The 27,815-nt window shown below is 36.3% G+C and overlaps 1 protein-coding gene across 2 annotated transcripts in view; it reads right to left on the reverse strand.

The window, feature by feature from the left end:
- Positions 1-1,749: 1,749 nt before the first annotated feature.
- Positions 1,750-27,815, reverse strand: part of FBLN5 (fibulin 5) — a 54,028-nt gene continuing 27,962 nt past the window's right edge. For both annotated transcript variants that reach the window (XM_087952082.1, XM_026679200.2), the window contains 7 exons: positions 25,964-26,086; positions 21,500-21,616; positions 19,836-19,955; positions 16,783-16,902; positions 8,957-9,083; positions 6,842-7,034; positions 1,750-5,645 (listed from right to left, as the gene is read on the reverse strand). In XM_087952082.1, the coding sequence (XP_087808208.1) occupies positions 5,484-5,645; positions 6,842-7,034; positions 8,957-9,083; positions 16,783-16,902; positions 19,836-19,955; positions 21,500-21,616; positions 25,964-26,086 (962 nt within the window). In that variant the 3' untranslated portion in view covers positions 1,750-5,483. The remainder of the gene's footprint in view (positions 5,646-6,841; positions 7,035-8,956; positions 9,084-16,782; positions 16,903-19,835; positions 19,956-21,499; positions 21,617-25,963; positions 26,087-27,815) is intronic.

Raw genomic sequence — 27,815 nt, forward strand, 5'->3', positions numbered from 1 at the left:
GATAGGCGGATAAAAATGCCAAATCCAGTCTAAACAGCTGGATGACTATAACAAACCATAAACAAGGCAGTAGCAATAGGGTTACAATATAAGTGAACAAGAATGAGGAAATAGAGAATAGGGTCCTAGGGTCTGAGGGAAGGGCTACATGGAATGTAAATGCAGCTATAAAAATTTTCAATTTCATAAAAGACAAATTACAGTTACAAAAAAAAATTACAGCTTCAGAAAAGGAAATACACATCTAAAACTCAAGCAAGCTCATTTACAAAAAGCTAATCTTATGTTACAGTAGTAATAAATTCAACTAGACTTATATAATTGTCATAATTGATTTAGTATAACATTGCTTTTTTCTGTAGATATTTGATCTTAATCCCCAAGTTAATTCTACTATCCATTTAGCACTTAGGAACACTTAACACTAATAAATAGATTCCCCTTTCTTAGGAAGAATATATGGGAGAAGAGCAGATGCATTCCAGCATGAAATAGAGATGAAACAATATGTCACATTCAGACCTAGTTATTTAATATGGCAAGCAATGTTATGGTTTGATTTGTACTTTGTAATCTGCAATTTGTGATTTACCTTGTTGGCATCTAGCCAATTAAAGTTTATTTATCAAACCGGCAAACCATGTCCTGCTATCTTAATGTGTATGGATTGCATATATTCAATATGTGACAACTGCAGCTGGACTATCTGCCATTCTTTCATCAGACCTACACTTTATGATGATAGTCTAATAAACTAACGAGATAAGAGTTTTATGACAGCAGTTGTCATAAAAGGCAGGCAAAAAAACAAAATGTGACTAAACTGGTTAGCAAACGGACAATGAGGGAAGACAAAAGATGACTGAGGATCATGCTGGACTAGAATCTGAACTGCTGAAGGCTTATTTGTTCCTACTCTACTTGGGCTGAAGCGTAGCAGAGCTGCCTGAATACCATAAAGTAGTAGGGATTGCCAACCAAGTGTAATTAATGTCTTTACTTAACTCTACAGGAGATAGAAAGGAGAATTAGAAGTAGCTGTCTGCTATAGAGACATATAATGGTGACTTGGGAGGAAAAGGATTAAATTCGCAATACTGGTGCAGATAGCAATAAATCACTCCCAGATTCCTGTTCCTTTATGGCTGCAACAGAAGAGTGGATGAGGGAAAATACTGGTTTTAACTGTCTGATTATAATACTATTTATTTATTTTATTCTGTCTTTATTTTGGCAAACAATATATAATTAGTCATTCATACTTAAAGACAAAACCAACATGTTCCTATCTCTCTGTGATTCAACTGGGTGGCTTTGGACCAGTCACTCTCTCAGCCCAACCCATCTCAGAGGGTTATCTAAGTGCCTAGTCCCCCAAAAAGTAGGAGGCAGGAGTATTAAGTGTGTTTGCTGTCTTGAGTTATTTATCCTGTGTTTATATTTTTTAAAAAATAATAAAGGCAGGATACACCAATAATTTATTTTTTTTAAAATCCAAATCTGACTCAGTTTGCTGGTTTGCATAATATATTTAACCTCAGCAATGTATGGAAAAGTAACAAATAATGATTGGCTAATACTTTTTTTCCAAATAAAATAATCAGTTAATAATAAAATGAAAAGAAACATTTGGTAGCAAAGAAGGAAGAATTTACCTTTTATCTCTTCAACAGTAGCCAAGGAGCACAATCTACTGATAAATTCTGCTGGAAACCCACCGCAATGCATGAGCACCACCCAGAAGCAAAATTATGTCCTCAGGCATAGTTTATTTACTTAATAATTTCAATATATTTCAGAAGGATTTTCTCCGGTTAATAATTTCCTCAGCACATTTTTCATAGAAATATTTCGCCATTAATATTGGCTTTTTATACAGCAAAGAAAAAGTATTTCTGACCCTTTGTGTCCAAGCAACACTGACGCAATTGCATTGCTTCATCATATAATACACTGGGGGGGATTTTTTTTTCCCTTTTGTGGGTGAGCTGGAACAGTAAACAAAATAATTTCAGTAAAGCACTAGTAGATGCTCATTTGATTGTTAGGGAGAAAAGTCACATTATTAGCCAATAGTACAAAAGTAATGGACAACCAAATAACTATTACATATTTTTCCATATGCACATGTAAAGTACCTGTTTTGCACATAAGCAAAAAGATAGTTCAGCATTATATGCACAAGCAAAAGTACAAATTTGGAGCAAGTTTTTGGAACTTTGATAAGAGAAATAAATGCTCTCAAGCCTTTCCTTGAACTGGCAAGGAAGCTACTCATGATCTTCACATAATCTGAAGTAATTATAATTATTTGAAAGAAGTCATCCAAGGTTTGCTGCTGTTTAGAGTCCAAACTTAGATACATTGCCAAATATAATTTCCCTTTTTAAAAAATTTGCACATCTTTTTTTTACTTTGAATAAAAGTTTAAACAACTTATAAATTAAGCACAGCTGTACTAGGAATAGAGCCTCTTACGTGATCAGAACATTCAGAAAAATATAGTCCGTTAGTGAACTTGTACATTCACAATTTGGTTCTGAACAATGTATTTTTTTTCCAGGAAACCTGGTGAAACCAGTGAAAAATTAAAACAATTACAAATAAAAATACAGTTTAAAAAAAATCAGTGTATTGTTTGAGTTATTGAAACTAATACAAAGCATATGTGCAGGAAAGCAATTCTTAAACATACATGTTCTGCAAATGACAGAATTATGTTCATTGCTACTATGATTTGTTTTGATTTTTACTCCTATAAATAAATGTTCCCCAAATATGTGTGTAAGTGCAATCACAGCTATGATCTCAAATCCCAGGACAGGTGCAATCAGCTTTTTAAAAAATCTAATCCTTACTGAGCTTCTGTTGAAAGTTGGACCACATACATAATTTTGAAAATGCATTGAGAAATCAGATTCAGCATAGCTAGTTAGTGCTTCCTTAATCTTATGTGATCTTATCCATAGCGGCACTCTTTAAAATGTTTATAATATAGTAAAGTATGAAGTAATTCATGTATTGGAATATTTAAGAGATAAATTATTCCTATATATAAAAGAGCTGTAAAAAAGCTAGTTTGGTTTACTGGTAAAGCTCCAAACAGTGAGGACTAGCCGCACCTTAGGCACAGAGCCAACTGGGTGACCTGGCTTCACTTATTGGCCACATAGTCCCAAAGGTACTTTCCAAAAGGCTCCTGGACTTTCTTGGTTCTTTCCTTGAAAACATTTCACTTCTCATCCAAGAAGCTTCTTTGGTCCTGACTGAATGGTGGAAAGAATATAAATATAAGAATATAAATTCTTCCATTCCCCACTATTCAATCAGAACCGAAGAAGCTTGTTGGATGAGAAACGAAAGTTTTCAAGGAAAAAACCAAGAAAGTCCAGTTGCCTTTTGAAAAGAATCTTTGGGACAAATATGATCTGGTTGACTGAGAATCTCCAGAGACATTATTGACCACATGATTAATAACCACAGTGATTCACGTAATGACCATGATAAAAATGATCATAAAATTGAGTCCAGTCATGCAATGATGGGTAACAACAGTAATTGGGATGAGGAAGTCCATAATTAACTAACATGGTTATGAAACGTGTCACCTGGCATTTCCATTTGAGGTCATTAGGCAAATCCTGTGTGTGTTATGTCACCTGATCACAATTTGTGACCTCCTGCTGGTTTCCCCATTGACTTTGCATGCCAGAAACCAGCAATAAGGTTTCAAATGACAATCACATGACTTCAGGACACATCATGCAGTCATGTGATTGCATGGAGCATCATAATTGTAAGCTAGTTGCCAAGCGATAGCAATTAGACTTGTATACTGCTTCACAGTGCTTTATAGCCCTCTAAGCAGTTTACAGAGTCAGCATATTGCACCAATAATCTGGTTCATTTTACTGAAGGATGGAAGGCTGAGTCAACTTCGAGCCTGTCAGGATCGAACTCCAGACTGTTGGCAGAGTTAGCCTGCTATACTGCACTCTAACCACTGCACTCCTAGGCCAAGCACCCAAATTGTGATCATGTGCACCCCCAGAGATGCCACGACAGGTGCAATTTTGAGGACCAACTGTAAGTTGCCTCATTCAGAACCATCATAACTTAAAACAGTTGCTGAACAAGTAGCTGTTAATCAAGGACTATATGTAGAACATATAACACTGAATATAGCACACTTAGTTTTTTTCAAGATCAACCGACTAGCCAATTTAATGGCTGTGGCTACTTGTTACTTGAGGCATTAGATAGAGGTTTTGCCATTCTGCTTCCTGAAGTCTTTAACTGGAAACACTTGGGACTAAGCTAGGAATTTATATTCTCTCTTATTAAGCCATCCTTATTACTAGCCTGGGTATCTTTTTTCTTGAATTGTAGATGCATGTCTTTTCCTATGCAGAAAAAAGAAGAGTAATATAAAATAAGCGTAATAACATTATGTTAAGAGTTGCTAAAATGACCTATATGTGTGGATTTTTTCTGCTGATTTCATATTGAGCTATTATTACACAGCAGTGGGCTGCTTTGAGATTATTAAGGAAATGAGCCTGGAATAGATTATGAAAAGATAATGGCCTCTTTTTGAGTAAATAACTCAAAGTATGTCATTAAGTTACATGCATACTATCCATAATGGCCAATATCTAAAGAATTATTTTATGTCTGCCTGATTTCTTGTGCCTGAAATAACTTTTTTTAAAATCTGCTAAAGTTGAGCATTAAGCTTGACATGCCATCTATGTTGTTTCAAAACACTGTTTTTGAAAATTATCTCTATTTTAAGAACAGGTTGCCTAGAGTGTAAGTGGGTATATTCAAGAAGTACAAGCACAAAGCTATCTTAAGCAGGTGTAATAGCTGTGGCTGGTTTGGATTCTAGTTAAGATCTCCAGGCAGTCAATTTCCTAGCCTGGAAGTAAGAAAGGGGGAAAGTATAAAGCAAAGCCAATAAGGAATTATTCCCCCTGAATCAGACCCAGGATTCAGAATGTAAGATTATTCCATATATTTTTTTGAGAGAGACTAGCTGATGCTTTTCTGGTTCCACAAGCATTTTTACCTGTTTTTCTTACATTTTTAGAAAGCAGAACAGTAGAAGCTAATTTTTCCCAGTTTCTCTAGTGTCTTGGCCAAACAGTATTGCCATTACAGTGAAAATCTTCACAGTTTTTAAAGCTTTTAATCACACTTTAGAAAAAGTTTGGAAAGCAAGACCAAAGTATCTAAACACTCATGAGCAAAATAAAATAAAATAAATCTGTGGAATCCACTGATAATTCAAAGCTCAGGTGTCTCTTAACCACAAGAACTACTGTCCAGTTATTGTAACATGAACCATTGTAACATGATTTAATACTAATTTCAGGTTGGATTGTGAGAAGAATTGACTCCTGAGAAGAAAAAAGAGTAGAAAATAGTCCATTTTCAGCTGCTGCTGTGGTAGTTTTAAAGAAAGCAATGCCAGTCTGGGTTTAGAAGGGATATTGTGATACATAAATCCTCAGTCGAATGACAGAACTTCCTCTGAAATTGATGACAGTGTTAACAGTGACCATCTCCAGGTCCAACACAAGGTCACGTGGCCCCTTCAGAGGACGGGTCATCACAAGAGTGGCACTGATAGGTCCAGTTTGCTGCATGGAGAAAGCCAAGGAAAAATGTTGAAGTACTTCAAGCATAGCAGGTGGCCAAAAGCTGCCTTCTTAAGTATATGTAACAATATCGTGGCTCTGTTATGGAAGATTTATTTTTGTTGGTGTCTCAAGGCTGTGACCATAATCACTATGAAGAACACTTATAACAGATCTGTGCCAAACCAGAGCGTGGTGTTGGTGCTGATCTAGAATCTATTGGTTGGGGCAGAGTGGTCTGAGCCTGAACTGAGTCCTGCGCCAGCAGTTTGCACGGAAACCAAGATGCCATTTTACTTCTGTGGATCTAGTTTTGGATAAATACTGTATGAATGCAAAGGACTGTTGTCTACATTAACTGCTGCTTTTTATGGTTCCTTCTTTTGATTGACTTTATTTGTTGACTGCTGCTAATGTTCTGCAAGAGTTGGAGTAGCAAATAAGATGGATATTTCCCTGCCTTGTGGGAAGGAACAGATTGGGGAAATAGCTCAAAAGAAAAAAGGGTGAAGTCAAAAGACATAGGGAAGGAGGATCGTATTTATTATTTAAACAACTGGTTTTTCACCTGATTTGGTTCCCAATAGCTGCAAACACAGCTTGAAACAATGGAGCCAGTCTTGGTTTTCAAAGATTGTTTAAATTTAATTTCAAAGAAACAGATGTCTGAATTGTTCCCCTTGCTTGTTCCTTCTTTTCACTGATGGAAGTGTTTGAGTGGATGGAAATTGCTTTGTCAAAGTGCCCCTTAAAATTGCATCCCCATCTAGCTCTTCATAATCTTCTTGGGGAAAAGACTTTAATTCACTGCGTCAAGTTCTGGAATGAATTAAGGCTCTCTCTTCTGGCTCACTGCCTACTCTACAGTGCTCAAAAATAAAATGATTATATTGAGTAAGGTGAAAATTCAATCTAATTAATTTTCTTCTTCTCAGTTAGCATATAGTCCCCTAAAAAAGTCACAAACAGGTTGTGGAGATAACCTCCATGTTATCTCTAGTACTTGCTAAGTGCAGACAACATTGCCTGTGAATGTCTGAAACTGTTTGGTTTTTTAAATCTCAGGTAATGGCACTCATCTAGTATTCTTTATAATATGAATATTTTTGTGATTTTACTATTTAAACAGTAACCTTAAAATAATACAGACCATTTTAAAAAGAAGACAATGGAAGGGTCTATTCATAAATCTCACTCACCCGCATATAGAATTCTCTGCCTTCATTTCCTGACTTAATCTGAAAGATGTAATAAGCACCAGGGTAGCGAGAGGTTGCTTGCATCTGAAATACATCGGCAGGCACAGTACGTCCTGATACATCCATGTCTCTGTACAAGATGGTGAATGGCTGGTCTCTACAGTTAGGGTTTTCAGTTGGACATATACAATGACTGATGGAACAAAGAGAAGAATATTATTATTATTGACTATGGTTGCATAGTTAGCCAAATGTTTAGACTGCACTTGACATTTTTGTCCATCTATCAACCTATTGATTTACAAGGATCTAGGAAATTTTTAATATTATTTTAATAAAGCTTAACAAATTTATTATGGTGCATTATGGTGAACTGTTATGTTAGCTCTAATTTCATAGCTCATATTATTTTTATTGTTGTAATCAAATTAATATAAGCAAATAAGAATGCTACTTTCTTTGTTGTTTAACAGCAATCACATGAGTGCTATTTTTATACTGAGATAGTTTACATCTTAATATATCTGTTTGAAAGTTTTACTGTTTTGTTTTATATTTCATTGATCTACACATTTTGCAAATGGTCCAAAGATTTGGTGATGATGGTTGTTATTAGAGTATTGTGTTACATTATCTAGGAGACCACAATGCTATTGCAGAGTAGTAGTTTGGCTACCAATTTGCCAGCTCTGTTGTGAGACATGCTTGTGAGCTTCCCATGGTGTGCCACAAGAAGGCCAGTTGGCTTCATACCAGAAAGAAAGATAAACAGCTTCCTGCAGTGTCACCCTTCCCCAGAGTCACCTTACAAACAGCGTCACAACTGGGAAAATTTAGAGCCAGCAGGAATCTGACCGACTGCACAAAGCACCAACTCATCTCCCCACCGAAGTGGTACCTATTTATCTACTCACATATAACATGCTTTCAAACTGGTAGGTGAACAGAAGCTGAGGCAAGTGATGGAAGTTCACCTCACCACAAAGTACTTGTACTAGTACTTGAACCACTGAAGCAAAACGCTAAGCCACTGAGCTACCGTACCTTTCAAAGGCTTGGTCAGTGAATGAGGTGAAAATATAATAAAGAATATAAAGAATAAAATACTGCAGAACATAAAACGATAGTTTTCATTTCAAAAATAAAGATGATGATCCATGTTATCATATAATATACAATAGGAAAAAATAAAAATAAAAAAGTATATCAGCTTTATTCCATAATTTATTTAACTTTTGTATGCGCAAATTATTTCAGCATAAATTATGGTCAAAATATTTAGAGTTTGAATTCATAAATCTAAATTCTTCATTGCTTGAAGAAACATTTTTAATGTTTCTTTTTAATGTTTTTTTAATGTTTAATGTTATTTTCCATTTCTTTTGTTTCTCTAGGTGTTTAATTATGTATATGACATAGCACTTTTAACATTGAAAAGAGATCAGGGATAACAGAAGGTCCTTAACAGAAGATGGGTGATAAGCAATGTATTAATAACATACTTATAAAATATCTATAATTAAAAACTCAATTTTAAAGACAACTGTATATATTACAGGAGAACATGATTATGATAAATGCTCATAAGCACTTTTTCTATTTCAGTTGTAAATAGCTGATTATTCTGCCACCTGGTGACCCAATAAAGAACTGTTTGATAAGTTTTTATCATTGAACATTTCCATTCTGAGGAGATAACTTGAAGGAATGAGTTTAGAATGAAACTGGAAAATTGCAAACCATGCTGACAAGTATTTTGTATATTTGAAAATGCTAGTTTAGAAAGACATGCATATTATAAAAACTGTATTTTTAGTTATTGGCTATTTCATATGTTACACAGCAAGAAACTGGATCTAAAAATGACTATGCACTTAACAAGTGGCAATCCAACCTTTGATATCTTTAGGAAATAAATATTTTCAGTCATTGGTCAATTTCATATTAAGTTCATCTCTCAAAAATAATGAGAGAATACATGCTCAAATCAATATTGAACAGGGCTAGCAACCAAAAATAGCAAGTGCAATTTGAAAATAACCAAGCACTACACTGTTTAATGTGCTTCCTGGATAACATGATTGCTCTAATTTTTTCTATTAATAAATCACTCACTTTTCATTGATCCGGATATAAGGATCCTCGCATCTTACTGGGTCTAGGCATTTGAATCCTCCTTGGACATTAAAACATGTTTGCTGCACATTACAAGTATGATTCCCAACCTCACATTCATTAACATCTAAAATGAAAAAAAAAAAAACAGAAAATATGGCATTGTAATAAATGTGTTAGTACACATTGTTCATTCATAATAAAAACAATTTTTTAAAAAACCCTGTAGGGCAGAGCCCATAGGATGAAAGATTGGGGTCTCCCATTTCTGGGTCTATATATTCTCACCCTCCTTTCTTGGCTTTGAATAGCAGTGGTTTGGGCTGCCAGTTCATACCCTGCCTTACTTGGCAATCTCCCTTTAACACCTTCATTCTTTAAGACTGCACCAATTCAAATAAAACAACTATAATGCAACGTTCAAATACAATGATTTATTATACTTTACTTATTCTTTGCACTGAGCAAGATTATAAATTGCAGTAGAAAGGTTGAAATATTCCTGTTTAAAAAAACATATCTATGAAATAAAACAAGAGTTTTGAAATAGATCTTTCCCTACTTCACATGGATTATCCCTTTTTTTAGAAACCAATAACTTAATTCCATGGGAAACTATGGAATCCCACTGATTTTTTTTAAAATTTTGTCAATTGCTTACAAGATAATAGGTATAAGTAAAAACATAGTTATGAATACATGGACACATATAATAAAAATAAATATAAAATATAAAAGAAACAATAGGACAGGGACGGTAGGCAAGTTGGTGCGCTTATGCACGCCCCCTACAGACCTCTTAGGAAAGGGGTGAGGTCAATAGTAGACAGTCTAAGGTTAAAGTTTTTGGGGTTTGGGGAAGAAACCACAGAGTCAGGTAGAGTATTCCAGACATTGACCACTCTATTGCTGAAGTCGTATTTCCTGCAATCAAGTTTGGTGCGGTTTACTTTGAGTTTTTATCTATTGTGTGCTCTTGTGTTGTTATGGTTGAAGCTGAAATATTCATTGACAGGTAGGACATTGCAATGTATGATTTTATATACTATACTTAGATTGGACTGAAGGCGGCATAGTTCTCAGTTTTCTAGGTCTAGAATTTTGAATCTGGTAGCATAAGGTATTCTGCAACGAGTAGAGGAGTGGAGAACTCTTCTTGTGAAATATTTCTGGACTTTCTCAACTGTGTTAATATCAGATACGTAATGTGGGTTCCAGACTAATGAGCTGTATTCGAGTATTGGTCTAGCATATGTTTTGTATGCTCTAGTTATTAGTGTAACATTACCAGAGAAAAAGCTATGTAAGATTAGGTTAACAACTCTTAACGCCTTTTTGGCTATGCAGTTACAATGGGCTCTAGCACTGAGGTCATTTGAGATGAGTACTCCAAGATCCTTGACAGAGTTTGGATTATCAACAAGGTCTTGACTATTCAGCCTAAATTTTATTTTCTGATATATTTTTTTGCCAATATGTAGGACAGAGCATTTATTTGTTGAGATTTGAAGTTGCCATTTGTTTGACCATTCTGATACATACTCAAGATCTTTTTGAAGGGTAGCAGTATTGTCTGTGGTATTGAACAGCTTTACATCATCAGCGAAAAGAACACAGTTGCTCTTAATATGATCAGAGGTCATTTATGTAGAGTATGAAAAGAGTTGGTCCTAGAACACTGCCTTGGGGGACACCAATGTTGACAGGTACAGAATTTGATAGGACGCTCCCAATTTTGACCATTTGTTGTCTGTTTGACAGGAATGCTTCTAACCAGTTATGCAGGTGTCCAGAGATACCATAAGATTTTACTTTTAGGAGCAGTTTGTCACGTACCACTGAATCAAGGGCTTTACAGAAGTCTATGTAAATTGCATCTATTGCTTTGCCCTGATCGAGTTGTGTAGTCCATATGTTTTTGTAGTGTAAGAGTTGCAGATTACATGATAGTTTTTTTTCCTAAAACCAAATTGTTTATTAGAGAGTAGGTTGTTTGTCTCTTAGTGGAGGATAATGGATTGGTTAATAATTGATTCCATGACTTTACAGGAGATGCAGCATAAGGAGATTAGTCTGTAATTTTCAACTAGGCTGGGGTCTCCCTTTTTGAAGATGGGGATGACCTTGTGACCATAGGTTAGGCAAGGAGCTGGTCCTGAAAGATTTTTCAAAGATTATGCTTAGAGGTTCGGCTATGGCAGTGGATAGCTTTTTTAAGAAGTAGGCACATATTCCATCCGGTCCAATAGATAGAGATGGTTTTAGATTGTGTACTGCTTTTTCAACATTGTCTTCTGTAAAATCAATATGTATTAGATCATTATAGTTGTCTGTGGTTCGACTAGGAAATACTGGGCATGATCCATTGCTGTTTACAAATACTGAGCCAAAGAATGTGTTAAAGAGGTTGGCTTTAATAGTGTCCTGAATATGTTTTCTTCCTTGATGTCCCAAATTTCCAAGCCTTAAATTTCATGAATCCAACAAAGAGGACACAACTAACGTGATTCTTTTGTATATGATACAAAGTCTGGCTGGATCTTGCAATTTGTAGTCTGAATGTCTGCCATAAAGACTGGGATGTTTTAAGTGAGTAGGGTTTAAGAGTGCAATATTCAGCAGTCCTATCAGACAATCCCTTTCCATAATATGACATTGAGTATGTGTAAGGCAATCTTTTCCAAACCGTTGCCCAATGTTCGGTGGTCTTGGGGTATATTGGATTTTAATTCCTGCTTTCAGTTAACAATGATAGCAATATCATCTGATATAAATCTAACACAGCTGTGGAGACTAACAGATAGGGATGTTGGAAATGGACCCTTAAAATTTGGATTTGAATTTCATCACTACGAAGCTTATTGGCATCCTTAGGGAGCTTATGCACCCACAACTTCATCCATCTGATGTAACTATTAGGAGACTAAAATGAAATTATACACTGAAGTCTAGAGATCTTCAAAGGGCTGGTGAGATGTGATGAGGAAAAATAAAACAAATTTCCATTATGCATAATATTGGACAGTGAAACTTTCTGATGTGTGAAAACCATAACTGAACAGTACAATGATCAGTACAGCCAATTTTATAATAGTGGAAAGGAGATTTATTAATAGGAAAATTTAAAAAAAATGCTTTTTCTGAGTTCGTTTAGGAAGTAAGGCAGAAGAGAGGTCTCAGATTAGCACTTAACTGCATTCATGGGTGCGGAAAGCAGAAGCTGGCACTGGAGCTGGCTAGATGAAATGCATTGTGAGACGAGGCAAGGTGAGACCGGTGGAGAAGCCTGGAATAGCCAGCAACCTGAACACTGCTAGCTAATTGGTGTAAAGATAGTTTGTCCCTGCAGTGCACCAAGGCTAGGCGCACAAGTGCCGAATTGAATAAACTAGCAGTCTAGGCTGTCAGGACTGCATTGTGTCTAGTATGTGTAGACTTTTCTTACATACACTAAATAAATAAAGCAATCTCTTAAATAAGGAGCAAGTAGAGCGATAAAGACAGAAGATAGACCTTAACTTTTTATCTACCTGTTGCCCACTTGTGATCAGTAGGACATGTACCATTGGATTTGAACTTTCAATACAAAAAAAAGCATTGAATGAACACAGCTTTACTTCAGATTTTGAGAAGGATTAGATTTCTAAAGAGGTTACTTAACATTGGTTACAAAAACCACATAATTTCTTTCACTTCTCTGATGATTTTCTGATGATTTTTTTTTTTTTTTGATGATTTTTCACATATTGTATAGTAGTGTATTTTTAAAAAAAATCATCACTGTATCTCTTGTCTTTAGCAAACTAAAAACAAAAATGCTTGTTTTCTTACTAATTGCTATTGTCAGGCATTGGGAACTAATAGTTGAAATATGTTTAGTGGCTTTTATAGCCAAAGTAGATCTAGGACCAGCCTTCTGCACAATGTTCAGCTGTGCAGGAGAACAAACACTTTGTATAAATGAAATATGCTTCACAGAAAAGAGAACATGTCACAAATGACTGGAAGAATGAAACCTTAAGAGACCTAAGTGGAACTTGCTTGCTCTTGGGGAAAACTATAGCATAATTTGTGAAATATCTGGGTAATCTCATGTACTGCACAGCCTTGAAATATATTTTCCAGTTTGTAAGCCAGTATATTTTTGGCAAAAAGAAATTACTTTTGGCTGATTATTATACGTTGGAATGCACCAGATGAGAGGGATATATTATTAATTGTTACATGTACTGTAGATAAGATAGAATCTGACAAGGCCAATCTTACATGTAGAAATACTAAACATAAGGAGCAAACTCACCAACCCACTTGGAAATTTCTACAAACTGTACTAAATTTTTAACTCTGTGGACTTTTTGTCATATTCTAGGAAGATACTTTAAAAGAAGGTTTGAAGGCATAACTTGAACATGATTTTATTATAAAGTGAAGAATTTAGGAGAGAAGACTCTCAGACATCAATAAAGGATCCCTACTTTTGTAATTTGACCACTAATGAGTAAATTGTATAATTTATTATGCCTCTCATATGTTTGCAGCCTCTTTCAACCAGTCTGTCAATATAACCAGTTGAATTTATGGAGACTTGCAGTAGTTAAACTCTCATGGCTGATTGATCCTTGTGAGGCAAGTTCACTCACGTTCATTCCATGTTATTGAATATGAGTTCATAATATAGTACTAAGATAGGCTAGATTTTAAGCTAGATAACTAGATCTGCCTATCTTGGATATCTTAGAGAAAATCATATGAATATAATTTTGACAGATATGTATGTTTATACACTGCTCAAAAAAATAAAGGGAACACTTAAACAACACAATGTAACTCCAAGTCAATCACACTTCTGTGAAATCAAACTGTCCATTTAGGTAGCAATACTGATTGGCAATCAATTACACATGCTGTTGTGCAAATGGAATAGACAAGAGGGGGAAAGCATAGGCAGTTAGAGTAAGACATCCCCAATAAAGGAGTGGTTCTGCAGGTGGTGACCACAGACCACTTCTCAGTTTCTATGCTTTCTGGCTGATGGTTTGGTCACTTTTGAATGCTGGCGGTGCTTTCACTCTAGTGGTAGCATGAGACGGAGTCTACAACCCACACAAGTGGCTCAGGTAGTGCAGCTCATCCGGGATGGCACATCAATGCGAGCTGTGACAAGAAGGTTTGCTGTGTCTGTCAGCGTAGTGTCCAGAGCATGGAGGCGCTACCAGGAAACAGGCCAATACATCAGGAGACATGGAGGAGGCCGTAGGAGGGCAACAACCCAGCATCAGGACCGCTACCTCCACCTTTGTGCAAGGAGAGGCAGGAGGAGCACTGCCAGAGCCCTGCAAAATGACCTCCAGCGGGCCACAAATGTGCATGTGGCTGCTCAAACGGTCAGAAACAGACTCCATGAGGGTGGTATGAGGGCCCGACGTCCACAGGTGGGGGTTGTGCTTACAGCCCAACACCATGCAGGACATTTGGCATTTGCCAAAGAACACCAAGATTGGCAAATTCGCCACTGGCGCCCTGTGCTCTTCACAGATGAAAGCAGGTTCACACTGAGCACATGTAACAAACATGACAGGTCTGGAGACACCGTGGAGAACGTTCTGCTGCGTGCAACATCCTCCAGCATGACCGGTTTGGCAGTGGGTCAGTAATGGTGTGGGTGGCATTTCTTTAGGGGGCCGCACAGCCCTCCATGTGCTCGCCAGAGGTAGCCTGACTGCCATTAGGTACTGAGATGAGATCCTCAGACCCCTTGTGAGACCATATGCTGGTGTGGTTGGCCCTGGGTTCCTCCTAATGCACAACAATGCTAGACCTCATGTGGCTGGAGTGTGTCAGCAGTTCCTGCAAGATGAAGGCATTGATGCTATGGACTGGCCCACCCGTTCCCCAGACCTGAATCCAATTGAGCACATTTGGGACATCATGTCTCACTCCATCCACCAACGCCACGTTGCAGCAGACCGTCCAGGAGTTGGGGGATGTTTTAGTCCAGGTGTGGGAGGAGATCCCTCAGAAGACCATCCGCCACCTCATCAGGAGCATGGCCAGGCGTTGTAGGGAGGTCATACAGGCACGTGGAGGCCACACCCACTACTGAGCCTCCTTTTGACTTGTTTTAAGGACATTACATTAAAGTTGGATCAGCCTGTAGTGTTTTTTTCCACTTTAATTTTGAGTGTAACTCCAAATCCAGACCTCCATGGGTTGCTAAATTTGATTTCCATTGATAATTTTTGTGTGATTGTGTTGTCAGCACATTCAACTATGTAATGAACAAAGTATTTAATATGAATATTTCATTCATTCAGATCTAGGATGTCTTATTTTTGTGTTCCCTTTATTTTTTTGTGCAGTGTATATATATTTATTTTTTCCAGTTTGTAGTGGTAAATAGGGAGTGTGGACAGATGAGGGCAATTATCATTTCAGAGTTTTTGTATTTCTATTGTAATTTTCAGCTCTTTTTAGCATATTTTTTTTGCTAATTTCAACTTTTTAAATGAAAAGTGGTACAGAAATACAACAAATAATTATATTAAAAATAAGCATTTAGAACACACAGCTTTCATAAAAAATGTTATTTATACCCCATTTTTCATTTAGGAACTCAAGGCAGCATGCATGGCACTTCCCCTATGTTTCCCGTATTTTACTTTTTATTTAATTTATCAAATTTCTACATCATCTCTTATATATCTCCTGTGAGGTGGGTTTGGCTGAGAGAGGGTGACTGGCCTTGCAATCTTGATAGGTACACTACAACTTTCAAGCTACACTAAAACCTGGGTTTATCCATTCCTAGCCCAACACTTAATTACTATATAAGACTGGCTCTCATTTAACATTTCCACAGTCAGGAGAGTCCCCATGATGTGGTAAAAAAAAAAAAAAAGATCAAGATGATGGTCACAATGACTTGATCAAAAAAATAAAAAAATACATACAAAATAAAAACAACAAAACCAGATGGAATTTTGTACTATGGTGGCTGACATCTTGACTTTTTAACCATAGCCTGTGGATACTCCTGCTAGAAACTGAGTTTTCACTATAAGTCTTATACTATCCTTTCTCAGTTTGGATATAATGTATGAACAATTGGTTGTCTGTAAATCTACTTATCTGTATTTCATTAGTTACACCAATTGGATTGCTTTTTGGAGGGAGAAAGACAACAAGCTTACTGATTTTGTTCTCTTCCTAAATAAGAAATAGAACATTTATGAACTACTGGTATGATATGGTATATCCACATGAAGGCTATGTATTTATACCCAGCTTAAACTCAGCAAACAAACACAAAAGGGTAAAGAAACTACTGAAAAGGAAATTGTGTTATAAAAGCTTCTGCCAAGTAAGTCAATCAACAGTTCTTTTGAAATGTGCTCCCTCGATGCATAAAGAAAAGTTTTGCAGCCACAAAATACTTGCAGAATGTTTAAAAAGTCCTCTGCTATTCATAGCTAGTAAATAAGAATGCAATTAGTATAGAATCAGTTTTCTCCATAAAAGCCTTCCCTATTGCAAAATATGATGCAATATACAAAATACAATATGTGTAGAAAAGTGTAATAGCATTAGGTGACCTTTAGCTGCTCTGGAAAATAGTTGGTTAGCCAGAAAATCCATTAACATTTTTCACTTAGTTATGCTTCAGTGACATTGTGTAATAGCTTTCAATGCTATCTTTTTGTAATAAAGTTTGCAAAATCTGATTCCGTTATGCACTACTATTATTTCTAAAATTTCCAGAAGACTAACTACTGACTTATTTGCCCTCTAATTATATTTAAAAGACAAAATGTATGGAATATTCTTACCCTGACATCGAGTATCCTCAACAAGAACGTAGCCAGATGGGCAGAAACAGTAGTAACTCCCTGGCTGATTAATACATTCATGCTGGCAGAGAAATTCTGAGAAGCTGCATTCATCCATATCTACAAATGTAAGAATATGGAAAAAAAGTTTGCTCATTGTTGATAGAAATGCTATTACTTGTTATATTAGCTAATACCAATTAAAGCTCCTGAAAAATTGTTTTAAGGATGCTTCGTAACTGTTTGGATTGCAGTTGGGGTCAGGCTCATAGAAAATGTCAATTTACCATATAATCTTATATAAGCCTGCATAAAGAAATAAGTTTCCATATTCTATCAGTCTTGATGGTGCATTTGTACATATCATATTCTCATTATATAGTATAATTTCCTAAAATACTAATTTTAATCTTCCTAAACATTTTTCTCTTGTCTGCTTACAGAATTCATTCACAAATAAATTCACAATCTGTTTACATTTTATCTACTAATATCTTGCATTTGTGATTCACAAGATTTCTAAAACATTCTCTCCTGGAAGAGGGATTCTATTTTGTATAAATTATTCTGTAAAACAGGGTTCCAAAACCTGGTACTCTCCTAATGTGCCCATGCTGGCTGGCAATTCTTGGAACTTAATTTTCAGCAAATCTGTAATATATCACTTTGGAAAAAACACAAAAATCTTGTGAACATAAATAATTCAATGTAGTTTCTGCGAAGGGCTACTCAAGTAAAGAATTTTACAATGTTGCAATGATTATGCAATCTTCACAATTTTGATGGAATCCAGATCTAAATTTGTGTCACTTGATACATTTAGGGAAAAGAGGCCAAAAACATTTTAATTCAAGTGGGAAAAAAGACAATAATAGTTTAAGTCACTAATATCTTTTGACAATAATAGGGGAGAGGAAATCAAGACAGTCCATTGCATTTTCTTTCATTTTGGGGCTCCTGGAATTAAATCTAACCCTAACCCTAACCTAAAACCATTGTTGACAGCTTGATTCAATTTTCTTGTGGACCATAAACAACCACACTGATATAGATTTTGTTTTACTTACCACTCTTACATTTAAGAAAGAATGACATTTATATGCGCCAATTCCTAAATTTATGAATGAAAATGGGTCGAAGGCAAAGACATTAAAGAGTGCTAAACAAAAGAACATTGTTTAAAATCTTTGAGCAAGTACTAAATTATTTTTTTCAAATAAAAAGTAATATAAGCATTGAAGTTTGGCACATAGATATAGTACTCCTTGGACTGTATAACTAATGAAACCAGATTCTGGAAAAAGGAATGTAAATGATATATTTATATTCATTATTTGCCCCAATAAAGAAAACAAGCAGCTTTATCCTGGAGTGATGTGTCAAAAATAAGTGTTTAGAATGAGCTGTGCTAATTCTTGATCCAGTGCAACACCATGGAAAAAATGCTAATATAGGAAGATGAAGAAAAGTCAGATATCCTCCTCTAAGTCTGGATCCTGGAGTGGTTTAAAATAACTTTCTACACATGCTCTTGTAGTTTCCAGGAGGCAAAATTAACAGTTACTTATAGTAAATTGGAAGAAAGAAAATTTCCACCCTGGCTCAATATTCTTTCTTTTTTTTTTTTTTTGCATTGCTTGAATAGACATTTTCATTTAAACAGGCACAATGGATTTTTCAGAATATCATTTTCATACTAAACAAAAACCCCATAATTTCCCAAATATAATTATATAACTTTTGCTGCTATTGTGGGCTCAAATTAATTGATTCAAGTGGTCATTTTTAGAAGTTTTTGTGGCAAGAACACAGGCTGATTTCAGTTTCACTGCTGAAAACCAAGCAATATTCTGTAACTGAGAATGTTATGTACCATCAGTGCAACAAAATACACATGGCTATAATCCTGGGCATAAGATTAATGTGTCTACTATGGCATAGAGTTTCATGAATTGGAATCCACTTCATCAGTTATGCAAAATGATATCTGATTCCCCAAACTGGGGATAAACATGAAAAGTCAGAAATATGAAATACAAATAATAATTAAGTATGAAAATTCAAAAAAAAATTGGGTTATACCCACTAGGGAAGGAGATTATTGGAGGTGCATCTCTCTTTGCGCTTATAAATTTTTCTCATTCCTTCCTAAATCACCCCCCACCAGAGGGATAGAGTTAATATGCTGATATAAAGGAGAGGCCCAGTTCTGGATGGACCTGTTGGATAGGTGGCTTTGTATGCAACAGATCCAAGTTCAATATTGTTGGTTTGTGCTCTGTCCCCAGACAAATGGTCAGAGTGTCCTTCCTGTTTATAGGGAGGAATTGTTCAGTGCTCAGCACCAACGGGTACACTATAAATTGTATTTTTATACATACACAATTTTTTAGCTGATGGGAATTTCCGACCCATTATAGTTTATGTTTAGAATCGAAATATTTTTAGAAAAAAATAAAATTATGTTTAGAACTGAAGAAAACATGTGCTATTTGTATATGCTTACAGTTACTTTGTGTGTGTCTTCAAGTCAATCTAAACATCTGGCAACTATATAGTTAAGTCCCTTCAGTTTTCTTGACAATGTTCTTCAAAAGGGAGTTGCCAATGCCTTCTTCCTAGGGCTAAGAGAAAATGACTGGCCCAAGGTCACTCATCTGAATTAGAATTCACAGCTTTCCCATTTCAAGCCCAGTGCCTTTAACCACTACATCAAATTGCCCCACTATTATTAGATACAGAATTTTTCCATATGATTCAGTTCTCAATTGATTGATTTGAAAGCTTGGTTTCCTTTTTCTAACATTAGATTGTACTGTATTGTGGAATTATATGAAGTTATTGAACAGTGAATATATGCCTATGTTCAAGTTACTAATTGCTTCTAGTTATTGCAAGAATATTCCCAATATTATAAGAATTAATTTTCTTATTTATGTCAGTTTCAGAATTCCTATCTTCAGTGTTGAGTGAGAAAGCATGTTTATTCCCTGCTTCCCAAAAAAGTTTATTTCCTCCCAAAATCATAATGCTCCACAATAATTTCGACTTACCAGTACAGCTAATACCATCGGTCTCCAACTCATAGCCAGGATCACAACGACAAAGGAATGAGCCATAGGTGTTGATACAGTTTTGTACACAAGGGTTGCTACTTGTACATTCATTTACATCTGTGGATAGCCAGTTCTTAGAAAATTAATTATCTTTCTCAAGCTTTAATTAATATTTACAGCTTTGAAAAAAAATCTACAATAAATACTGCAATCAAAGCTTACTCTTAGACATTTAAAGTAATAATATAACTACTTCCCACCCTCAAAATCATGGGATCTTAGTTTTAGGATCCCTCTTTATTTCTGTTTTGTTCTGTTCCAAAATAATCACATACAGTACTCCAATCTTCATACAGGAGATCTGAATTTGTGTTTCTTATCTGCTATTAGTCCACAGATGAGTATCTTCAGCAACGTAGCAAACTTTGACCCCATTGGTTGGCCTTCCAGATCACCTGTTGGTTAGCCAAATGTAACCAACTTTAATCAAAAGCAACCAACTTTTGATAAAGATGTGTGTGTGTATGTGTGTATGTGTATAAAACTATAAATCATGATTACAAGCTGGCACATGTGTATCAGTTATTTACTCTCTCTTCTTAAGAGACGGTGCCCCTTTTCTTTCTCATGAAGAGACAGATATTTCAAAAAGTCAGTTTAGGATAAACAGATTGGGGTAAAATAATTTTTTTTCCAATTTTCTCAACATTAACAACATGAATGCCTAAACAACATTGGAAACTAATACAAGCATTGAAACATGAATGCATGTGAATGCATTGTATTGCCCCATGTACAATAAATCAACCATAATTGTGGTTTTAAGTATTATACAGTACATGCTATTAGAAGTTACTACTAAATATGTAGTACTGGACCTAGGGGAAATGCAGGCCAATCAGAGAGTCCTTCCATTTATGAGAAGAAATCCTGTGATCGTTGGTGGGAAAGGAGAAGTCTCACATATAATTCCTTCTGATTTCCATATATTTATTAGTTCCATGGTTCATAACATTTATAACATAGCCAGTTTGAAATATGATTTTTTCTATCTTAAATCCGAATTCATTCCCTGAAAAACTATTCTACAGCTCAAGACATAAAATGGAATTCTACCAATAAATATTCCCTTAGTGCTCATGACCAATGACCCATTTTTGAACTTGCTTAATAACCATTTTATATACAGAATCCAATTTTTACTGGCATAGAGAATTTCTTTTTTCCAAAAGGAAAAAGCAAAGGTAATAAATGTGGAACATACAACCTCAGTATATAATTAAAAAGGTAGCAATAAATATAGGTGTTGGAGTGGCTTTCAGTGCCCAGTAAGCATTAGTCATATCATCTAGGCCTTTCCAGCCTGCAAGTGTAAATATATACATACAAGTTGGAGTTTAATGCCTTTAATTGTTTGTTTGTTGTGAATGATTCTGTATTAATATAGTTAATTATAGAATAGTTACATTATTCTGATGACATATTTTCAAAAAGTGAAAAGGTATAAAGTTGCTGGGACAAATATATTCATAATCTTATGTGAATATTTGTAGCTGAGGGTTGAAATGAGGGCTCCTTGGTGCTCTTGGAACTTGGTAGTATGTTATATGAACTGACATGAATTCCTGCTTTTTCTCCCTCCTCCCTCCTCTACACAATACCTTGACATGATCTTCCATCTTCATTCAGTACAAATCCTGGGTTGCAGGTACAGGAATAGGAGCCAGGTACATTGGCACATAGCTGCTGACAGTATCCATAGCGACATTCATCTATGTCTAGTAAAAGAGTTGAATTAGAAGTGAAACCATTTGCCACATTGGGGAAAAAAATAGAAGCTAATATCACTTAACAATATTTATTAACAGACCTTAAATAATTATGGTATAATCAATAGTTATGTTGTTATCAGATTGCATGCACAATTTTATTTCATCAAATACTGCAATCTCATTTCATTTACAATCCTGTTCAGCAGCTCAGTAAGGGCAAGTGGCATCAACACCTTCTTTATAACTGCACTGTATTTGCTTTTAGCCTAATTCAAATCATGCAAGCAGAGATCAAACTGTTTGACATGTTCATCTGAAGCACAGATCGTTTTGGCCATACTGCAAATCCTGTCAGGAACTTTGACTGGCAATAAGCAAAATACCTATTTGAGCTTCTGATAAGCATAACACAGCTGGGCTGAGATATGAAGATATGAATGTTAGTCCTAAATGTTCTTTTTTTCATGCTTATATTTAATACAATTAAAATTCAAAATTCAGCAAGCAAAACTAACTTTTGGCATTCTTACAGTCATCCACTGCAATATTTTCACCTACATTATAAGACAATTTCAGAAATTTAAAAAAGCAGATGTATTTATAGGAATTGCAGCCAGAAAGGATTACTTTATGTCTTTTTTGTAATGCTAAAGACACAAGTATGCCCAAAAGATAAATTCATTATTTGCTAGAGTTGAAGTCAACAATTCTGATGTAGGATTGCAGATTTTTTTTCTTTGTCATTCAAGAAAAGAAGAAAAATAATTCTATCACCTAATCATTTCCCTACATACTCCTTTAATTTGGTTTTGACTCTGCAATTTCTCTAGTTTTACGATTGGTTGCATCCTAGACTGTTTTTATTTGGCCAATAATTTAAAAGTCGATTACTCTATTCCAAGAGTGCCTTTTGGATGATTCCAACAGTTTTTCATGGAAAATTCTCTGATTATATGCATGGTTTACCTTTCCCAGCACCTCAGTTATTTTGACAGTTGACAGAAGATAGTACTAGAAAACATTTCTCTCTATTTCCTGTAAACAAGTCATGATAGATTTTTCTTTCAAATAGAGGTATTTCCCCCCTCAAAATGGAATATATTGCTATACTTGGATCAAATATAAGGTTGGAAGTTCACTGTTTTTCAACCTGGGGCTAAGAGTTCAAGTTTCCACCCTAAAAGATCACAGTCACATGTCAGTATGAAATGATACGGTCATGAGCTACTAGAGCTTTGTATCCAGAAGAGGCTTCAAGTAGTGTACTAGTCAATTCCTTCCTGGTCATGGCTTCTAACTGCTATTGCAGAAGTAGCCACAAGTCAAGAGGGGGTCCCAAGTTGCAGACTTGATCCTACAAGATAGTAAAACCCCGGTCCAGAGCTAAAGAGGGAAGAGTTCTGGAGCCTGAGTTTTTCTAATCAAACAGTAACTTGCTAGGATTTATTTAGGCCTATACCATCCTCTCTAGCCTCCAAGCACAGCATAGTGACTCCAGTACATCTCCTGCTTGGCCTGTGGTGGAGATATAAAATTGAATATCAGCCATATGTTGGGAGCCCAAATCAATGAATGATTTCTCCTAATGTTAAAAAATAAAAAGACAGGACAGGACCATGAAAAAGTCCAAATAATTCAGTTAGTTGTAAACGTTGCTCTACACCAGTGGTAGTCAACCTGGTCCCTACTGCTCACTAGTGGGTGTTCCAGCGTTCATGGTGGGCAGTAGGGGTTTTGTCCCCTACTTTATAAATCACCATTACTGTGGAACCGGTGGGCGGTTAGAGAAAACTTTACTACTAACAGAGATACAAAAGTGGGCGGTAGGTATAAAAAGGTTGACTACCCCTGCTCTACACCTTCTTAATCCTCTCTAAAAAGGAAATATAGTGTCTTACTTTCATAAGGATAATTTGATAATTTGATAAGGATGAAGCAAACACCTAATAAATAATAAATAAATGTACTTTTGCTCCTTCATATCCCAGAGATTGGCTCCCCCCCCCCCCATGACTAAACTGTCTGCTTGATTATTGGGAAAGGGTCCATAAGGAAGTTGGAGCAGGTCCTCTTGCTTGTTACCTTCTCTTTGCAGAAATTGATGGTGCCAATTAGCCTCATAGAAACCATAGTCAGCATGACAAAAAATGAGGTGGTTCCCCATACCCAGAACACATTCTCATTATTCCAAAGCTGGAGCCCAAGAGTGACTCCTTATATATGCTGAGTCCATAATGATTTGGAATAAACTCATAGTTATCATGAAACTATGAAAATCCAAGCAAATCCTGAACTCATCCCCTAGACAGAATAAAATCCAAAATACATAAGACGAGGCTGAATACCTTGGATAGGGAGGCTTCAGGATGGTAAAAAGGGTGATATATCATATTTTTACTTGGTGCATATAGGAATCCACATCCAGCAATCTGTGTAGCAGGGCAATTGACCAATATAAATTTCAGTTAAGTGCTTACTTAAAGGCACTTGATTTGGCACCAATATAAAGGAAAATAATAAGTGGAGTATTCTAAAGATTTTGTTTCATTCTGTAGAAAGAATAGAATAATCACTTGCAATTTAAATGTAATTGCAATTTAAAAGCACGATGCAGCAGAGAAAGGAATGAAATGAAACTCCTTGCTCACTCATAGATGGTGGGGGGAGAGAGAGAGATGAGAGTTAGATAGATAATAGACAGATGGACAGATACACAGTCTGGTCATCATGACTATATGATGAGCAGGAGAATGTGACAGGAAATGGTTCTGAAGGGAGAGAAGCCAGCTATCTGCTGTTCCCAGTAAGGTTGTTAGACTGTACTAATGTATTTCACCATCTGATGAAATCAGCTGGAACTTAGACCACTGCAAAAGTTCAAAGCAGATCTAAAAAGCTGGAAAAACCAATCACAGCCAACAAAAGCAATGCATTCAAAGCAAAGAACCCATTATAGAACTTTCCTAGTGTTTCAGCCAGTTTATTCCTTTGATAATGATTGACCTAGCTCACATGTTTTGGGGGGGCTTTTAAAAGATCACCCAAATTTCATGCCCTTTCATATAACATTTTTTAAAATTCCACTTTATAGTTGAAATTCACGATCTCATCAATTGATAAACATGTCATGAATATGACAGTACTGTTTGCCAATGTAACACCATAATTTGGCTATGTGCTGGTATTGTGTTAACTAAATAAGTAAAGGGAATGTTTTCCACCCTAATCAAGAGAGGAAAATATGTTAATCTCTCGATGCCGTTTATGTCCCTTGGAATATGGACAGAATCTGGAGAGAGACATTCAATAGTAATAGCAAGAAGAAACACTCTCAAGAAGTTCTCAAGTCGTTACAGGTAGTCCTCATTCAGCAACTGCCTCATTGAGCAACCATTCACAGTTGCTGCAGTGATGAAAAGTGATTTTGCAGGCTTATAATGAAAAAAAAAAGCTGAAATAAGGCAAGCACAGTCACACTTTCACTTAGTCACCATTTCACTTAAGGACCAAGTTGCCAGTCCCAATTTTGGTTACTAAATGAGGACTACCTGTTTTGAAAGGAAATCATAAACTACTTTTCTCAACTCCAATTGTAACGTTAACTTCCCCCTTCTTTTCCCAAATTATCCTTACTCTTTAGTAGAGCTTTGAAGTGGGAGGGTCACTGGTATTTCTTCTGGGAATCATGTAAGAATTCCAGACAGCAATTTCTAAGAGAAGCCCATCTGTCATGCCCCTGGTGGAGACTGACTCTGAGGGAGAGGAGGAACAGCCGACAGGGAGTGGAAATGTTGCTCCAGAGGTTGTGGAGTAGGCTGGGGAAGGGCAGAGGCCGGCTGAGCAGTCAGAGGAGGACCCAGGCCCATCCCCTATCCATCCTAGGGCACATAGGGAGGAGAGAATAAGGGAGAGACATGGTCTCCTCGGGAGGAGAGGGCCTTGATCCTCTTCATGGGCTGCAAGTGTGAGAACTGAATAAGAGTTTGGACCTGCGTACTGGCAAACGCTGGAAACAAAGCGTGTTTTATTTTGGTCTGAAGTTATCTTGGTTGGCGTGCTTCCAACAGACTGTGTCTTGTTATCTCCTTGAATTTGGTAAATACTTCTCTTGTTCCATTGTGGAAATTTCATAACTGTAGTTTGTTTGGTTTTTTATTTCACCTCTATCTGCTTATTAAATTTGGACTGTATTGCTTTCTTCTGAAGACTATTTTTGAGTACGTTTTATCTCCAACTGAGTATTATTGAACAATGGGGCCAAGTTGGAGGAATTAAAGGACATTTACTTACATTTTGGATTTTGTTACATTTGTGTTACACCCTGGGTCATCACACCATCCCATGTTAACCTACCTAAGCATTGGCCTTCTAAAAGCCAGTATCCCTCGGTGCAGGAACAAGTGTATCCTCCTTCAGTGTTGATGCAGATTTGGGTAGGGTTACACTGATGTGATTCAGTTGCGCATTCATCGACATCTGCAATGCAGGGAATAATTAAAGATTACTTGGTTATTCAGCAGGAAAGCCACAGTTCTGGGTCCCATCCCTATGATACAGCATAAAAAGATTCATGTAATTAAATAAATCAAAAGGAATGCCAAAATAAAGTTGGCGTTGCTTTAAGAATGCCTCTGAGGCATTGGAGATAATTCACTCTGTGCCAAAATCTGAATGGATCAAAATCATTGACAGTACTCCACCCACCAGATACTCTGTCTCTTATCAAGTTGATTCAATGTCTGTGGGTGTTTGTAATTTCTCCTGTTACTTGACTGGTCCAATTCCTGGAAAACAACATTTCTGAATCCATACCAAATCAGAATCCAGCATCCTGTTTCTGTCCTTGTTTCATTACATTTGTTTTTACAGGAAAGAAAGCCCAAGGGATGCTAAGAGCTGCTGCAAAATCACTCTTCAGCATTATTTAGGAAACTGAGTGTAGTTGTACTGTGGTTCAGCAGTTGCAAAGAAAAGAAGGTTAATGAAGTAGAGTTTTGGGTAGAGTTTTAGGGAGAATCCTCATCAAAATTGATGGTGACGGTGATGATGTTAAAAATGTATAGGCTGCCATCTCATATACATGACTCTTGGCAGCTCACAATTAAAACACAATTAAAACAGAATATAAATAGTGAAACATCACTAAAATAGCCAAAACAAAAACAACATAAAAATAACAGCTAAGAAAACACAACCGATGATACGGGATCATGTGGGTTGATACGGGATTAATGACAAAACTAGGTTTTTATGCCCTGCAAAAGGGCAGCATGGTCAGGAGAGAGAGAGAGATGCTGTTCCAGAGGATGTGAGTTATAGCACAAAACGACTGCCCTCTTGGATGCTGACAGGTGACACCTTTTCACAGACAGGATACAAAGCATGCCTCTCCTGCCATATCTCACAGGATGGATAGACAGCACTGGGAGGAAATGGTCTCCTAAGTACCACAACTGATGATGGGACAAAGTTCCACTAGGAACTCCTTCCCTGACTTGGTGCCAATCTTACACAGCTCTATTTCTCCAAATTTTTGATGCTGTTTCTGCTACAGTGACAATTTTATGCTAAGACCTGACTGGCTTATTACTACCCTGGGCAATGATGATTATTATTACCATTAATTTCAGACATATATATGATCAATGGCTGAACAGTAAAATACAGGATATAAATGCCATTAAAATTTTTGGTCCACCTCAGAAGATTGTTGTGGGCAAAGAGGAGGCAAGAAAATTAAGTATGCCTTAAATGTTATGTTAAAAATGCAGGATAAAATAATAATATTAACAAGTGTTGATAATGAAGACAAATAAATCTGGATAGTGGATAGTGCTGGAGACAACAGAATAGAAGGGGAAAAAATGGACAAAATACAAAGACCTGCAAATAGAAATAGAACAACTGTGGCAAAAGAAAGCAAAGATGGTGCCAATAATAATAGGTGCTTGAGTGCAATCCCAAAACAACTGGAGTACCATTAACACCATCAGCACTGACAAAATCACCAATTGCCAATCACCAGTCAGTCAATTGCAAAAGGCAGCTTTACTTGAATATATTCTACTGAAAGGAGGAAATGCAGGTAGTCCTCAACTTACAACAGTTCACTTAGTGATCATTCAAAGTTACAACGGCACTGAAAAAAGTGACATGACCGTTTTTCACACTTACAACCATTGCAGCACTCCCATGGTCACATGAT

Source organism: Notechis scutatus, chromosome 1 (genome assembly GCF_049901735.1).
Source record: "Notechis scutatus isolate UNSWTSFEM ecotype Mainland chromosome 1, rNotScu1.2, whole genome shotgun sequence".
In the NCBI taxonomy this organism is placed as follows: domain Eukaryota; kingdom Metazoa; phylum Chordata; class Lepidosauria; order Squamata; family Elapidae; genus Notechis; species Notechis scutatus.